This window comes from Amphiura filiformis, chromosome 18, assembly GCF_039555335.1.
Source record: "Amphiura filiformis chromosome 18, Afil_fr2py, whole genome shotgun sequence".
Classification (NCBI taxonomy): domain Eukaryota; kingdom Metazoa; phylum Echinodermata; class Ophiuroidea; order Amphilepidida; family Amphiuridae; genus Amphiura; species Amphiura filiformis.
In genome coordinates this window covers 7,032,721-7,051,979 of record NC_092645.1, presented here as the reverse complement: position 1 = coordinate 7,051,979, position 19,259 = coordinate 7,032,721, and the positions used below count along the sequence as shown (strand labels likewise).

General features: G+C 36.7%; 2 protein-coding genes across 2 annotated transcripts in view; both read right to left on the bottom strand.

Moving 5' to 3' along the window:
* The window catches only part of LOC140139801 (putative DMBT1-like protein), a 155,110-nt gene that overhangs the window by 31,512 nt on the left and 104,339 nt on the right, over positions 1-19,259 (bottom strand). The gene's annotated exons all lie outside the window — the stretch shown is intronic.
* Positions 1,888-16,858, bottom strand: LOC140139570 (uncharacterized). Its single transcript, XM_072161275.1, has 8 exons — positions 16,786-16,858; positions 14,648-14,915; positions 13,098-13,339; positions 10,184-10,333; positions 9,273-9,590; positions 7,546-7,698; positions 5,912-5,997; positions 1,888-3,498 (listed from the first exon to the last, which is right to left on the bottom strand). The coding sequence occupies exons 1-8, from the start codon at positions 16,856-16,858 to the stop codon at positions 3,322-3,324; spliced, it is 1,467 nt and encodes a 488-aa protein (XP_072017376.1). The 3' UTR covers positions 1,888-3,321.

Here is a 19,259-nt window from a genome sequence, read left to right as displayed (position 1 = left end):
TAATTCAATGGGATTTGTCCGATTGCTAAGAGTAAGGCATACATATGTGTTAGGCATACATGTAATTAGTAAACATGTTTGGCTTGTCTTTGAAAAGTGATGATTGTTTTATATGCATGATAGAAATACAATCGATTTTAATCCCCATTTACTTGTCATGTGTTCAAACTTCACTCCTGTCATTGACCAACAATTACCATAAAAATGACACAATTACAAAGGCTTCATCTGGCGCAAGTTTTGAATTTTAAATAGGTCTTCGTGCATTTTGAGACTGTGTGGCTTATTTCTAAATATGTTTGCAAGGTGTCAAGATAAAGCAATTCACAACACAAGAGAGGACTTTTATGGCAGAGGTATACTTAAGAACAGAAAGCTTTTTGGAAGTGCAGCGTCAATTTCGGATTCGTTTCACAAACGTAAGAGTCCCGCCAAAAAATACCATAACTCTACACATGAACAACTTTCACAACCTCAGAAGTGTGATGAATAGATGCAACGCACGGAGCGGACGTCCAAGAATGGACTGTTCAGCTGCAAATATTGCAGCGGTTCAAAGGGAACTTGCAGCTAATCCCAGAGTCAGTTGTCGATGCAACATTTTGCCGGCCGAACATACCACGAACGCAAAAAGTGCAAACTTTCTTGTAGATAACATTTGACAAAAAAATGATAAAAATGTGGTCTGAGGTTACAATTGCTTTTGCGCATATTTGAAGAGAATTGTTTTTATATCTTTGCAGCATGAAAGCTGCATATCATGACGAAATATCGTAGCTTGAAATTCAAATTGTTTATGTTTGATTTATTTGGTTGTGTTATATAAAATTACTCAACAAATTTGTGCATATACTGCGTATACTAAGTGATGCGACGTGACAGATAGTAGGCCTTCGCGTGGACAAAGTTAATTTTGACCTTTTGATTTAAAACTAGCGTCACGTTTTTAATTGAATACATTTTTGGATAGTTTTTTCACCGAATACTCTTAAGAAAATGTTCTTTACGAATATGTAAAACCTTTTGCAATCAATTCTTGATGGTTTTCGCGACATTTTTATGTATAATTACCATACCTTTTAATGGGATCTTTAAGAAAAATATCCCCCCCCCCCCACGTTATGCTGCCACTAAATCTAATTTTAACGTAAATTGACGAAAATATAACTTTTAGCCCTTTTCGGAATAATGACCCTCTCGGACTAATAGGCTAGCTGCCCCTGCCCGACCCCTTCAACCCTAACTAACTCATTCGCTCGCCCACATTCAATTACGTAACAAAATGGACAAAAATCAAATTCAGAATGTGTTTTTAAGCACCTTTTGTGTCGCCACGTGCTAAATCGGTAATCTGTACACATCCTTGCAAATTAGCATCGAACCTCCAGCCAATGTTTCATGCAGTGTTAGCCACGAAACAAAGTCACAACTGTAGCCACTCCCTCAATGGTCGCCATTTCAGTGATTGACAGTGAGTTTCAATGATGTAATGCAAATGTGGCACTGGCCATTTGGACATGTGCGTATTTATCAAAGCGCATTTATAAATATACCCGAAGTACACTGTTCTAGATAAACTATAGTATGTACCGACAGGCGTTAGAAATTTGTTTAAAAAGAATGTTGTAATTATTGTTATTATTTTAATGTGGATATGGTGTTGTCTTAGGACTCCCTACAAATGTTAACTAAACTTTGTTCCAACATCTGCTCGGGAAGAAGAGGACCACCGCCACCACCTTGCCCATTAACAGGAGTATCGGAGACATTGAACACTTAAATGAACACTTACACGTTATTTTAGGTAGTTAAACAATTTCTCTGAATTTAAAGATTCAAATAAACAGTCTTTACAGTTCTTTTTGTTTCATTTTATTGATCCTCATTACTCTATAGTCATACAAATCATTTTACTACAGTGCAGTGTAAAGTGTTGCATCTTCCAATTTTTTAAATAGTAAATAACCGTATCGTTCTGGCAGATTGTGTTTAAATTCTATTTCGTATAATGTACAGTGTATAGTTACGGTAACAACAGTTACTGCTATTTTAACGGTTAAATGTTCAGTAAAGCATACGTGAAATATATTGTATTTTATTCAGGATTGTGGACATTCTACCTTACTTTTACGGCAATTTACCGTATACAGGTATAAATACTAGTTATACGGTGAAATGCTTGTAAAATCGTCGTTTTTACGACACTTAGTTGCCAGGTATATTACCGGTCTAATTTTTACAGTGTAACATTTTGGCTTAAGTAGGTAATAACTTATCCAACCATTAACCATACTATAGGCTATATTACTTCCAGGACACTTCGCCAGTCATATCACATACAGAGCTAAAGGTTTAGTATCATTTTAAACAAAAACGTTTCACATACAGAGCTATAAGTTTAATAAGTTTAATACCATGTTAAACAATGTTACTCGAAAGATTGACATGTAAATTTCACCAAAATTGAAGCTTCGAAGTGCCTTCTTCATAATACTCTGTCGAGGAAAATTAATTGAGCAATAAGCCAAATCCAACACCAAAATCGTATTAAACTTATAGCTCTGTATGTGAAATGTTTCGATTAGATCAGTAAGTGATGTGTCCGACGACTTGTAACCAACTGTCAACATTTGAGAACCAATTACACCGGGCGTGCGTCACTTTCTGGAAAGCTGGACTGAACAGTGTCATCTGATGTAACCTATCCCCCATCTGGGTCATATATTATCTTCAGGGACAGAACAGGAATTGAAGCTGAAAATTGAAAATCATCTTTTCCCTGGGAAAACAGCAGACATCAGGCCAGACCATATATACAAACTTCAGAGCCCAATGTTTAAAAAAAATAACAGTTAATCCCATGGAGCCCATACCACCCACCCACACCTTCTTAGCTACTAAGTGTTAATCAGTGGTATATGAACTTTAAACTTTAACTTTCCTCTTCTCTGCTAAAACACATTTTCATGTCTTTTAGGGCTTTGATTGAAAGTTTTAGACCATATAAAACTTGAATGAATGTTTTTTTACTATGATAAACACTTTATTTCATTGTTTAATGAGACAATCAAAGGAACTTATACCTCAATTGTAATCAATATTTAGGAATCAGATTCCTTCTATAATTTCTATAACTTGAAAAGTGTCATTATAATTTACAGAAACAGATTGCTCTAGACAATAATAATCTACATGATCTACGTATGTCTACTTTTATCAATAAGTGGAATATTTTGGAAACATGATGTTGCAGAATATGCAAAATATTTAGAATATAGTTTCTAATTTTCTTGTGTAAGCCGGCCAACTTCCAGAAGGGAATTAAGTTATGGTTGGATTCTGCATGGCTTCCTTCTTGCAGACGTATGCCATATTTCCGAATTGGTCAGAATAATCGCAAGCCACGTCATGCCAAAGACCACTATATTGATTAAGAACCATAACACAATCCTGTTCATACACATCGGGCTGCCCTGAATTCCAATATGTGTAGTCGACCTGTAAAAATAGCGCACCATTTATTGAGCTAATTTTGATTATGATATCGTTTTACAAATTTGGCTGAACTCGTTTTCTTTTCTATTTTTTTCTTTCCATCTTACAAATCCATCAAAAACAAAAATAAAAATACATAATGACAATCAAAAACAAATAAAAAGGACGATATGAACTAGCCTGGAGAAGTCAGAACTCAGAAGCATCAAGCAGTGTGACTTTTCCAACTCATAGGTATTAAGGTATATAGTATTGCGCAATATAGATAATAATAGGATGCAAATCGGCAAAGTGACGTCTTCCAGTCAGACATGTGAATTGACCTTTACCCAACTCAACCCCACCACCCAAGTCACAACTTTCACACCCACCCACCCAACCTCTTATTATTATTTCCGTTATAGGCTACATGTACGATACGGGTAATGTTATGAGTAGGGATAACCATCAAAATTTCATGTTGCCCCTATTGCTACAAAAGATAGTATTTTGGTGGTTAAATGGTCAAAATCGGTCAAAAACTTTTCGAATTATGAATTTTCAAAGTTTCCCATTCTGACCGTTCATTGGAACGAAATAAAATGACACCAAAAATAGCAATTGGGAGCAAAATTGGCATAAGCATATATTTACCTTTATATATTTCTTTATTTTAACATATATGCAAACATGAAACAAGCATATTGTGAAAGTATCAAAGAGGTTTCTTATGAAATAGCACTTTAAAAGTCAATGGCATAAATTATTTTTTCAAACCGAGGCATTGAAATCATGAATTTAAAGAACATTTGCCAAAAATCATCCAAGATGGCCGATATGGCACAAAATCAAAATTGCACTAAGTCCAGGTGAACTTTTTTTTTCACAACCAAAAACTTCAATGTTAATGGGTTTAATATGACCAATTAGTAGGTGTATGCAAACAAAATTTTAAAGTGTCACTGAAGGTCATTAACTCATTCACAACAATAGAGGTTATCCACTTCACTCATGTTTGACTTCTAACAAAAGGGGCTGGTTCCCGTAGTATTCCTCATTCAAAACAATTCAATGCATGACCTCGGAGTTACCTGCATGACTTTCGCGGGCTATTTTGAAACAGTTATGGTTGCACATTCAGGTACTTCTTTTGAAAGTTCTAAACAAGGCATAGCCACCAGCAAGTTGTAGATGGTATAGGCCTAAATATAAGAAAACGTTTAGGGTTGAAATCAGGTGAAAAATACATCGAATGAGCACGAAACTTCACATTTATGTTCAGAAAGGTGTCTTCTTAGCATGATTTGAAAGGAGTATGGAAATTCAAAGGAAGCTGGTGATTTAATTTGTAACTCGAGATCTACTTGTTCAATTGTTTAACCTTTTTACAGAGGGTATGATAGAGGTATTATTGGCAACTCTGCCAAATTACAGCTCAGTCTAGTAGGCCACGTTTTTCACCTGATCTTATTAATCTGAATATGTTGTGCCATTCTTGAGCAGTGCTGAAGCGCACTGTGGCGATAGACCAATTTTGACTCGCACTTACAGGAAAATTAAATAACTTATGTTGCTGTAATTTGCAAGATAGTTATAACATATAATTGGCATTAACTTCCTTAATTTGTACAGAAAAATATAAATTAGCCCCCATTTCCCTCGCGAAAATCCCGGCATTTTTCGCTAGAGGCCAAAATCCAAAATGGCCTCCGCCACTATTTTGAAAAATTAAGTTTTGAACCAGAGCACCTATAATCATGTAGAAAGACACTTTTTCGGGTATGTCGAGCACAAGGATTCCGATTCTGACATTAGTTTGACATTACGGCATCATTTTCACCCAGAAATCCAAGATGGTGGCCGGCACCATCTTGAAAATTTTAGTTTTGAACCAGAGGACCTAAAATCGTGTACAAAGACACTTTTTTGGATAAATCGATAGAAGAGAGCCCCTAGATAAGGAGGGAAATATCAGTGTTGAATGTTTATGAGTGTAATGATAAGAATATTTTCACGTGGTGAAATATGGACTGTTCCATTCAACAAGACTTCGAAATATTGAATGGAACAGTTCATATTTGACCGAATGAAAATATTATTTCCATTCACAAACAAACATACAATCTTTGTTCTTCCGCACTTTTTTTTATAAGGCAAATGAGAAAAAAACATCTAAAATATATTGATTGATTTTAGAAGCAAAATCCTGCACCTACAATATAATTGACGAGTCGAGATAGAAACTGAGCGTTCGTCTGTCAGCGTTGCCAGGATAGCTCAGCATCAGGGCAATGGAAAAATTAGTATTGCACTCTTACGGAGCGCAATAGTCTTTTTGCAGTTGACGCGAAAAATAGCAATTACAGTGACCAATAAAATGACAAAAATCTTTGATATGAATGAGTTACATATATACGACTGTTTTTGTTGCTCTTACCGTGCTATTATCAGTCCATACAAATGTGCCTTCATTCAATGCATCGGTGAACCCAATCCAGTAATTATCAGCGATGTTGTGTAGGCCTGTGAAAAAATACATACATTTGTAGTAAATAACTCAATAGTCAATTAATCATTAAACTACATGTTGTATCACTGATTTCATATACATGTATTTTTCATATGAGTTGATAAAAGAAAAAAAAATTAATGTAAATACATTTCATTCATATAAATTATTTGATGAGTGAAATCTTCATATAATATTATTTCGTCGAAGTGATTTATAAGCACCTTATTATCATTTAGACTGCATCATTATCATCATATTCAAAAGTTGGGTCAAAACCGATAAATCGGCAGTACTTGGAAAAAAATCGTGTCGCACACATTGAATTATAATTTTCACGAATGCTTTAACTTTCATTGTTAATTTCTTTTATATAATCAAACATCTAAACTACACTCAGAAAAATGGTAATGTATTTTAATTTCGCATCAATTTCTTTTATAAACCACGGCAGGTTGTTTGAGGGATTTATGGTTAAAACACTGTGTCGCAGGTGATATATTTTTGATATTTCATGTTGCTTATTCTTAACCAGACTTGCATTCAATTGGAACATGGCTCATATTTGAAGTAAAAATCTATACTGATACAAAGCAGTGAAAAATTTAAATGCCATGGCCTACTTTGAGTTTGTAGAAGTACCATCGAAATATGTCGCAAGGTTGAATGAAACCTACGTTACCCCAATATGTTACCATGTACCTTAGTCGTTGCAAACACTGAAATGGAACCAAAGTGTCCTTAAATATACTGTTTATCATGTTTTCAGGTCCATATGATTTATGTATTTGAGAAATAACTCTTAGGAAATTCGAAAATTCAGACCGTATTTTTAAGAAATGAAACATACTTTACCATAATGCGCAGGATTAAAACCAAACAGTGACTATAAACTGATGAGCAAATTATGGCCGCAGGTGCACTTGATAAACTTTATTAACATTATTTCGTTAGCGCATTTCCAACATACTTGTCGGGCATTTTGAAGTTAAAATGTAACGTACGTGACAGAAACATACGTTACCATTAATTTTAAAACCCTATTAAAATGTACTAAAACCGCGCCCGATTACCCGTGTTTTGTTTTATTATAACGCTTCCATTTATTATAAGTGCTTAGGAAAGAAAATTACAGAAAAACCGGCTCAATGAAAAGTATCCTAATTGTAAGTTTCATCAAAAATTCCAATTCTTTTTTGAGGCAATCAATTCCCCTTTAACAAAAGTTTCTTTTTGAACTAAAGGCGACATTGCATTGTGTTATGCCAAAACAATTAGTTTTTACATTGTCAACAAAAGAGCATGCACTACTTTTTTCAATCTAATGGTAACATACGTTTCCCTTAGTGTCCCAGAGAAAACACACGGGCATTATTGAAATTGATGTAAAAATAAAAGTTCATAAGATTTGATCGTCATATTTTCCAGAATGAAACTTCGAAGGACTGCCTTTGATATATGAATAAAAAGGAGTAGTTTAGAGATACTTTGTTTTTGCCGATTTTTCAATTCCAAGTACTGCCGATTTATCGATTTTGACCCATTTTATACGTTGGGCCTACCTTCAATAAATTTCTGCTCGCCTCGGCTATGGATACTCGCTGCATGGCCACCCTGATTTTGACATGCATCTTCCGCGGCATCAAACGTTATGTCTGCAATTATGGTTTGGTAACAATAATATCCAAACAGCACCCAATCACTTTCGCAAGTAGCTTGTTATGAAATGTTATAAACAAGAAAACGTATCAATTGTATTCAAAATTATCCTTATCTTATTATATTTGCTTTTCAGTTCCGTTGAGGCGTATACAGTGATTCGTCTCATGGGTGAGGCGGAGGACACTCATATGCGCTTTGGAGGGGTCCTGGGGAGTTAAACTTCATTGGGCGGCATAGGTAATCATTTTCCCGTCTTCATATAAATGAACCTATAGTTTATTCAAGTGTCTATGTCAATATAATAATGTTTAGTGTTTTTTGCGATGACGTCCGGTCAAGTCAACATCAAAAATACATTCTTTTATTACACTATATTAATAGAATGAATAACAACTTTAACTTCGACACTGCACTATTCTTCGCTCACCTGGAAAGTTTTTTCACTGGTTCGACTCATTAGCGTCGTCAGCAGATGGTGGTGCTGAGATGATATCTTGTCTACAATCAGGATACTCCTCACTGATGAGGTCATGTGATTCACAGTATGACGTCATAGGATGTTAGGATGTAGTGCCATAGTGCAGTTATGTCCACGGCAAATTCACCGTGACCTTTCCAGCCATAAACAATAGTGAAGATTAAACCGAGATATGCAGTACTAAACAATTATAGTAATCGATTGTCCAATGCAAATTTATTACCACGTGATAATATTAATACAATGAGCGATCGAATTGTCCGCTGCGGTCGACTAATTCAATCGATAATGACGCTATTGACATGTACAGGCGGAGCTCCACTGACCGAGTTTTGGGGTATTTTTCACTGGTTTGCTTTCATTTACCCATCAAGGCGGTCCCCCGTTATTATAAGGACTATGTTATGGATTTAAAAATTGACATGCAGAGAATAAACCATGCTTGATTGACAGAAAGTACTAAATTTGTACCTATTACGGTTTCGTGACACCCCTCTTCAAAATGCGACCAAGCAAGGGCCGCCCGGTGAAGCAAAATGTACATTGGAATAACACGGGAGTTTGGATAGATGGTAGGATTTCTTTCTCATACAAATGTATGGTCCCCCGTTATTAAGCTTTTACCGGATTAAAAATTTAGAATATTGAAATGAATAAGTAATTGAAACATAGAGCAAGTACTAAAATCATAGCTTTCATACTGTTTGATATATGACGCTAACTAGTTCATCTCCTATATCTACAACACAGCGCTACCAGTAGGGGTCAATTGCCTATTGTGAGTGCCCCTGTGTTGTGTGCATACATGTAGGCAACAATAACTGCATGATGCCTCTCTCAGCAGGCAGAATCTATTTCTAATCATTGGTCACGGCTCAGTCATCAGTGAGGAATATACCGATTATAGACAATATATCATCCCAGTACCACTATCTGTTGTAGACGCTAGTCTAACTAGTGAAAACGTTCCATGTCAGCAAAAAATAGTGTATTGTCGAAGTTAAATTCTTTATTCATTTTTTCTATCACTACGCATGAATATCCACTTGTATGATATGTTAGAAAGTTAATAATTTCTATGAATGATATAATTGTTTAATTACATCAAAACGATTCGCAGAAATCGTCAAAATGTCAATTTATTCTAACCTTCAAATGGCTTCACATTAGCATGGATTGCGTAATTACGATTTCCACTACCTCCATCTACTCGATAGCGGACATTAACGTCTAAAGAAGAAACATCTGCAGAATAGATCCATTGAGCAAAGACGTCACCCTGGAAATCACATGCCAGAATACCATTCTGAGAAGCCCATCCAATCATATCTCCTGCTTTTACTCGGATGCGTTCACTCTCAACGACTGGGTACGTTACGGACTGGTTTATCTCATCTGTTGAGATGCCGATAGTATTGATACCAACCACTTGAAAATAATCCCCTGAATTATGTCTCCATACTATGGCTATATCAAAACGATGATAAACAAAATTGTATTGTTTGTTCTGATTCAAGAAAGGAATATTGACATGATTGATAATATTTTCACAATTTACTTATCATCTAATATGTTTTAGTTTTAAACAAGTTAAAATTAACGTCATCAAAATTTTGCCCCTTGTTGATAACAATATGGTGCTCACATTTATTAAATGTTTATTTTGGTTATTTTGGACACAACGTCTGAGTGTGTCCTTTTGAGCTCGCTGCACCTGTGTGTATGTAGGTGCTCGGGATCATTTCGGCTGATGGAATTCATGTCAGCACTGGAATATGTTCTGAGGGAAGCGGGACGGTTGGGCCCTTAAACCGGTTTAACCCACCAGAGTCTGGTCCTAAGTCCAGAGACCTCAGAGAATTGATTGATGCCTACCCAAGACAAGGAGATATGCAGTTCAAGAAATATTTCCCAAGACACCTTCAAAGAGGCATTATAATGGAGTGCTCATATGTATAAGGTGGAAAATAAGGCTCCGAAGGTGACTGCGCTGGTGCTCTACCAATGAATTACTTCTCAAAATGAGGTTTAAAACTAATCTATAATGTAATGTATAATACCTTTGAGAATGCCAGCCGCTTTCGCATATAACCGCCATTCAGTGACGACACCGTTACATAGGATGTACATATCAGGTGATACCATAATATAGCTGCCGACATCAATATCAGGATATCCAATGATATCCCATCCAGTTGAACAATATGTCTCTGTAAATTACATATCGGGAAGATATGATTCATTTATACTAGTATCTGCCATTGTGTCATAAACGATCTACAGGTCAACAATTTTAGCCGGCAAACAAAAATTCCATCTCTTAAAGCCATATTATAACATTTGCTGATTTTTACACGATTATATTGTACTTGATTAAACCAACATACCCTGCAAACAAATCAAGACTCTAGCTAGGTGATGCAGTTTTGTCAAAATCTGAGCTTTTTAATAAAACGCAGGAGCCGTCATTTTATTTTTACGATGGAATTATTAGTGGAATGCATACATGATGTTCATAACACAGCATAAACATGGCGTGCGAGACGGTGATCAACACAACAAAGGATCGTACCACAACAGTGTGAAAACACGACCGAAGGTGTGATACGTATTGGCGACATTGGCGCTGGTCGTAAATTCCTTCTTTCAAAATTAAAAGGGAATATATCTGAGAGTAAAAGTTAACGTTTTATGGCAAAGAAATGCTTATCTAATTTGTATAAAAATGTTATAATATGACTTTAATTTCATTCTTGTCTAGTTAAATATTGCTCTAAGAAATTAAAAGATACTTTGCACATCCCCTAACAATATCCCCGTTTCATGACAATCCAGCATTTTTTACTTATTTGACCTTTGATGACCTTGAAATAACGATGTAAAATGATGGATTTAACACTTGGTCCTAGGCTGTGGAATAGTTTGCCAAGTGAAATTAAAGAAGCTAAACTGGTAAATGAATTCAAACATAGTATGTTAAGGTATCTAAAAGATAACAAATAATGTCACAATTCATATTGTGCTGAATCTATGTTATTCACTATACTATTTGATACTACACTACTGCTATAATATTTGCATACTTAACATTGTATTATGGTAAATTAAAATGGGTTCTTATAATTCATATTGTGCTGACTCTATGTTATTCACTATACTACTTGATACTATACTACTACTAAAATATTTGTTTGCTTGAAATTGTATTACGGTAAATTAAGATGGGTTCTTATAATTCATATTGTGCTGACTCTATGTTATTCACTATACTACTTGATACTATACTACTGCTAAAATATTTGTTTGCTTAAAATTGTATTATGGTAAATTAAGATGGGTTCTTTGTTTATTTATTTATGTTTATGTGTATATTCGTTGTTTTGATTAAATTATAATTATTTGTTAATTAAAAGGTGGTACATCGTTATCAGGCCTCGGCTTTGTGATGTATCTACCTTCATCAAATCTTGTTAATACACAATAATTGTATATAATAATGCTATAATGTTTGTAATGAGATAGATGAAAATAAAGATTGATTGATTGATTGATTGATGGCTTTGAATGTGTTGCTGCTTTTGAATATTCAAAATAAATGAAAATATTTACACAGATAAATGAGCTGCTTTTAAACTACTTACTAGGCACACAGTCGGTTGAAATCATTATTGCTGCATTACTTACTTGTATACATTTGGTGTTATGTTTATTTTAGTAAGTTTGATGGTTGACTGAGTTACTAAATTTGTCTTGTTCGCGTCAGTTTTCAGAGACCAATTTGGTCACGATATTCACCAACAATTTATAGAGCACCATCTATAATAAAAGAGTCCACCATGGACCTAAATATTGCGTATTTCGGTACCTCGTGGGCTAGAAATATCTCAAAATGCAATGAATATCTCCAGTTTCCTCATATTGTCCCAACAATGGTAATTGTGGGTCAAAGAAGCTGTTCTTTCAAGCATTACAAATCAAGGAAGACGTGCAATTTTCAATAAGAATTAATACAGAGTGTTCGTTAAAGAACTGTATCGTCAGAATCCTAACGCCCAAACCAAACATAACTTTACTTGATGTGGTTGATGAATAAATCAGCTAGCTCGTGCTTTTTTTAAATTTTGACAATTGATCACACCGTTCTTGAAATATAACAATTCTACAAAGCTTCCTCATTTTCTTCATCATTTTGTAGTGTAGAGACATCTGAGATCTGTGGAAAATCAAGACTTCGACGATGCCACGGTGGGAGGGTGTACATACACACAGATCTCCTCAGTGGCGTCGCATGTGTAACCCCATGAGATCTAGTATGGGTGGAGGAGAAATATTTTCCACGGCATTGACACAAGGTTAGGTATCCAGGAAGGGGTTTGTGTAAAGACGAGACTACTGCTGTTTAGGTTCAGGAATGGTTCACTACTGTTGGCACGGCCAAGATCTGACCACCCACCGTATCTAAATGGCTTCGAATGTCATCTTGAGAGTACGAAGTCTAAGGAAAAGAGAGTATCGGATGCACGTGCGACCCGCAGGCAGAGGATACGTCAGCTGCTACTGGCGTAAGGCCCCAGCATACTTTCCTGCCGCTTGCCGCTGCGGCAAGCGGCAGGGCGTTTCAACCAATGACAAGCCTTGATTGTGTCCGTTTGTCTGCAATGCGCGTGCGCCACGCCGCTCAGTGGCAAGCGGCAGGGTAGTATGAAACCAGCTTGAGTTCTTTTCAGATCACATTCTATTTTTTTCAAGATTTAGAAACATTCACTGTAAACAGTGACCTGTGAAAGACCGGTCACTGAACAGAAATTTCAACATGGCTTCCAATACTTATTTGCTGTTTATGTATAACGGTTGGCGCTTTATGATAATCATGGATTACCGCGACTAAACTGGTCACTGAAAACTGTGTTAACCATAACAAACTGTTCACTGAAAACAAGACTGTGCCATACGGTCTACTAAATTTGGACTTGCCTTCAATTTTGACCTGAAAAGAGCACGTCGCGCTATTCCCACTGCTATCTCGTGTTTCGCAAGTGACATTTGTTTGTCCTATAGGAAACTCATATCCAGATGGTTGATCACATACTACGCTCACTTCACCAGAGTTATCAGTAGCCGGGGAGTCTGATATACAACCATGGCGGTGGCTTTGCCTGGGTTTGTCTCCGATTGTCGATCTGCAGGACACGAAACAATCATTGGCGCTTCTGTGTCTGGATATTTGCAGAAAAAACAAGATTGCAATTAAACACATAAAATTAAATACACAATACACAATGCAATATCGAGGGAAGTGTAAATTAATAATAAACACTTAAAGGCATATATTGGAATGTCATCTTTCCCTGGGTAAGATCTGAGTGCAGACCAGACCATGGCCTGAGGGTAACAGGAGTAGGTTTCTTTCACCTTGAAGGCAAGGATAGTCTTGCAAATATGGGCTAACTTTCCCCAGGTCATCCTATATGCCATGAATTAGTAGGACTACAACTGGTATCTACTGGTCAGTTTATACTCCTATGTTCACATATGTTATTTTTATGTGTGCCTTTAACGAACGAAAGTTCAACTTGTTTTAGTATTTATAACGTTGAACATAATTCAAGGAAGTGAAATTGAAATGAACATGAGGATACCTTCAGTATGTTGCACTTGTGTAAAAAAATCGGAATGATTGAAAAATTATGTATTAATTAAATGTGGTGCGACTTAGGGTCAAATGGAGTAACATGCTAAAACTAACTTAATTTGAATGAAAATTGATACCCGTGACAAATTAGTGATGCTGATATGATGGATGTCAATTCAAGGTCACTAGTGGTCAAATAAAGGTCATCTTACGATATTAGACGGATTTTTTAAAAAACTATATGCATCCAATTCTTCATGAAACTTTCACGCATTTTGAAAGCAATTCGTTGTCGAAGTTATGTAGTAATCGGATTAACTACCATAACAATAGATGAATACAATTTTGAATATATCGCCCTGCACTACAAGCAGGTTGCACTCATCACCTGTGCATGTCTGCAATCATATATTGAATACAATGCCGCTTTATTCAAAGATACCAATCTTACAGAGTGATTAGCATTTCTTTCACATTTATCGTTCAATACATAGGTACCGAATGAACGTTGTAATGCAGGGTAATTTATTCAATAATTGTATTCATATATTGCTATGATAATTTATATAATGTTACATCGTCACTCGATGGCGAATGATATTGAAGACCGGGCAAAGGTGCGGCGTGATAGGTTAGTGATCTTCGCAGAACGGCAAATTTGGTCTGGTTGACAGGACGTCATACGCAAACTAATCTTTTCAATTCGGTCTTCAATCAAATTGCAATGGATGTGAGAGAAATTTTGTTAGCTGCATGCAGTATGATGTAGTACTTGTGTAGAAAATAATGTGATCAAGAAATTAATGATTCGGTGAAATGTGATGTGACTGGAAAAAGTACACACATTCTTCTTAAAAACACGTTCTTTATGACTGGATTTGGTAAAAGATACTGTAAATTAATTGGACTAGACTTGCCTTCAATTTTTACTTGAAAGGCGCACGTAGCGCTATTGCCACTGCTATCTCGTGCTACACATGTAACATGTGTTTGTCCTACATTAAACTCAGATCCAGATGGTTGATCGCATACTACGCTCACTTCACCAGAGTTATCAGTAGCAGTAGGAGTCTGGTAAACAACCATGGCGGTGGCTTTGCCTGGGTTTGTCTCCAATTCTTGATCTGCAGGACACGAAACAATCGTTGGCGCTTCTGTGTCTGGATATTTGCAGAAAATAATTAAATACGCAATAGATAAACTCACAATACACAATACAATGCAAATTGATAACAAACACCTAACATACGAAAGTTTTAGTATTTGGAAATTTCTCGAAAACACAAGATTATAATAAAACACTGGTATTAATTACATGTATATTGATACCACAGGTGAAAACGACTCGAAGGGGAAAGGCAAATTAATAATAAACACCAAATGAACGATAGTCTCACTTGTTTTTTCTTTTTCTGGGACATGAGATCACATCAGACAAATCAAATTGCATTCTGAATACGAGAGATTTTTTGAAATTCACAGTACTATACTTTGTCTAAAATTCTTTAACACGCACAATATAGAACATACAGGTCAACTATATCATTCTTAACGTCGATCTACTTTTCGACGTAGTGGTAAAAGCCTAATAATTTCCGTCGATTACGAGCTGATTAAAGTATAGTTTTGTCTGAATATCCGTTTTGATTGCACCATTTTCACTTCGAACTGCTAATTTGTCAAAATCAACACATGAATATGCCCATGAATTGATGATTTTCCATGCCACAATATAAATTCTGTTATATCTATTGCATTAAGACCGGTATGATGTGCTTTCTAAAGTTGGGAAAAATCTTTATTTGGGTAAATATATTAGTTTGGAATCCTTAAGAGCCCCCTTAATCCCCCCAAAAAAAAAAAAAAAAAAAAAAAGCTCACGGGCCAAGCTCAGGTCTGTAAAATTCCAAATTTTTAAACTAAAGGACACAATTTCTTTGCTAATATTAACACCGGGATATTTAAGGTGTTATCTGACACTACTGACAAAATTATAATTATTGTTTTTATTTGACTGAGAAAAAAATTTCAAAACAAAAAGGCGTATCTCAGAACTGTGTTGATTTCAATATGTATTGATCGACTTCCAGCACGACTATGCATAACAATAGAGGGTAGTCAGTAGCGTTTTGAGTGGGTAGTATGTGCAAGGAGGATAGATAGAAAGGAGAAGAAATAGATTACGTAATGCTTTGTTCCGTTGGTGCCGATTAGAGATTGCGACAGGCTATTCATAAAAGTGGTACCATTGTTTCGAACAAAGGGCAGTGAATGGGTTCCGCCATTAAATTGGTCACTGATCCGGCATCATATTAACGCTTTAAGGCGATTTAATACCCTGATTTTCATCAGTACCCATCTTCTTTTTTTGGTTGCAAATTTATAAAGTATATAAATATGTTCATCATCTCATGTCCTGAACTTATAAAATATCTCTACATACAAAGTGGTTTTAAACCATTGTAGAAAATCCTTTTAGCCCTATATATTTTTTTTGTTTACTGTATCCTGGTAACTGAGATGTGTGTTTCATAACAAACCATAATTTATTCTATTGAACATGTCCAAGTAGAATGCATGAATAGAATACATTAAATCCTTTGTTATACTATCTATAGAAATATACTCACTGATTATAACACTGAATAAATTAAATAGGCCTAAATAATCTCTTCCACATAGACAATTTAATACAACACCATGTACATGATGTATGTATCTTCTATAATATGTTGTTAGGAAAAGAGATTAAAAAAGGCTATACGGTCATCAAAGGTCAGGTTATAGGTCAATTGGTTCAGGTCAAATTCAGGCATCAATTTTGAATACATGTGATAGTCTGTGATATCATACATGTCATAATGAGGCATCAATTTTGATATTTTGTCTGTTACTGGATATATAATGGAAATGTGTGAGGTGGATATACTAAAATACCTTGGGATGTAAATGGTGAGTACAATTTAGATTGCCTAGTTGAGTTGGATTGGGCAAATAAATATAAAATAGTTACCAAAATCACAGAGTTACCAAAAATGAGAGAGGGCAGATCACAGGTGTTGTCTTCGTCGACCTTTCTGCAGCTTATGACACCGTCAACCATCGCCGGCTACTCGCCAAAGTGCTTGAGATGACTAAGGATGTTCACCTCACCAGGCTTCTACAAACCCTGCTCCAGAACAGAAGGTTCTTTGTTGAACTAGGAGGGAAGCGAAGCCGATGGCGCAGACAACGGAACGGACTCCCCCAAGGAAGTGTCCTAGCTCCTCTGCCATACAACATCTATACTAACGACCAGCCAGTTGACAGCCAAACCAAGCGGTTTATATATGCAGATGACTTGTGCGTAACCAGCCAGAGTACCAGCTTTGAGGTGATCGAAGACACACTGACAGATACACTGACTGGACTAGGAGAGTACTACGACGAGAATCAAATGCGCGCAAACCCAGGGAAGACCCAGGTCTGTGCCTTCAACCTCATCAACAAGGAAGCCAAGCGACAGTTGAACATCACCTGGTCTGGTACCAAGCTCCCTTTCTGCCCTAACCCAGTGTACCTAGGGGTCACACTAGATCGATGCCTATCCTACAAGGCCCACGTGGAGAAGACCAAGGCCAAAATCAGCACACGCAACAACATCTTGCGCAAACTTGCCAACACCAGATGGGGTGCTAGCCCAGATACCATCAGATCAACAGCACTGGCCTTGAGTTTCTCCACCGCGGAATACGCATGCCCTGCTTGGGAGAGATCATCACATGCTAGGAAGATAGAATCTGCACTCAACGTAAGCTGCCGCTCCATCACAGGATGTCTAAGGCCTACCAACATGGACAAGGTCTACCTCTTGGCAGGTATCGCACCACCTGACATCCGGAGAGCTGTGGCAAGCAAAGAGGAACGCCGTAAACAGACCACGGACGTAAGACACCCCCTCTTCAACCACACACCACCAACCAGACGGCTGAAGTCAAGGAAAAGCTTCATCACAAGTACCCTCCCTCTGCAAACAACATCATCAGAGGCTCGCACCCAGATGTGGAAAGAAAGGCTTTCATCTGAAGCAGTCACCACTGAGATGGGGATTCAACCCACAGAATCACTACCTCCAGGAGCAAACGAAGTCTGGGCAAACTGGAGATGCCTTAACCGCCTCCGAACCAGTGATGGACGTTGCAAGGATACCCTTCACAAATGGGGATACATCAGTGGCCCGACCATGTGTGATTGTGGACAAGAGCCACAGACGATGCAGCATCTGCTGGAATGCCCGCTTTTGGAAGATCCTGTGACGACAGACGATCTGGCGCAATTTTCTCAACGGGCAAACAAGTGTGTTTCTCAGTGGATAAGTACAGTTTGATGTAAGGACACGAAAGAAGAAGACCAAAATCACAAAAATGAAGCTTACGGAAAACTACCTAATATGGTGGTATATGTGACAAAAAATACAATCTTTTTCAACATTGCTGTAGTGTGGATGTGGTAACCTGTTACCTATGGCTTAATTAAGTTTCAGTGACATAGTGTTGCAAGTTCAAAATACAAAATATAGCTCGACATTGAAAATAGAAGCATTTTAACCGGTACGTTGTTTGATAGTTGTAGAGCACCAAGTTCATGAAGTCATAAAAGAAATCAGGGACCACTTATTCCCATTTTACATATCAACATTATTTCCCTAATGTGTTAGCAACACATATCCAAAATTTTAACGAAATCCGTTGATAGTAAGCTTTCCAAAATGAAGTGAATTTAAATCATCAGTGATGTACCTCCTTTTGGCTTCTATCTTCAAAAGCATGTAAGCTACATTGATACCGATGCCACCAATAAAACGAGAAGATTTGCCCCTTCATTTTGAATACCACTTTGTCCAATTTTTTTTTGTAATTTCTTCACAAAATGCAAAAAAATGCAAAAAAAAAAATCAATGGGTGTAGTACCCCCTTAACCAACAGGCGAGTATAAATAAGTGACCACAATCATAGACCGTGAAGAGATGGACGGTCGTCTGGATCAAAGAGGATTAAATAGAAATAGAGTCGCAATAGATTATATAATCTTTTGTTCGTTTGATGCCGATTAGAAGTTGCGACAGGCTATTCATAAAAGTGGTACCATTGTTTCGAAGAAAGGGTTCCGCCATTAAATTGGTCACTGATCCGGCATCATATTAACGCTCTACACAACAGGCGAGTATCAATAAGTGACCACACTACAGTCATGTGTAAGGGCAGTCATGTGTAAAGTGGTACCATTGTACTCAATGTATCCCAAATGTGTGCTTGTGTGGGTCTGAAGACTATAAGGAGGCTTTAGCTGTCGATGCAATCATCTTTACCACCCACCTGACGATAGGTGTTTCATTTAAATAAATTGAATGCTCTTGGTGATCGATTACACATTAGAATGTATGAAGGCTGCCATTTCCAGTCCATATATCTATATTACACTATAATGGTAATCGCTATACGTATACATGTAAGTATAAGTATAGG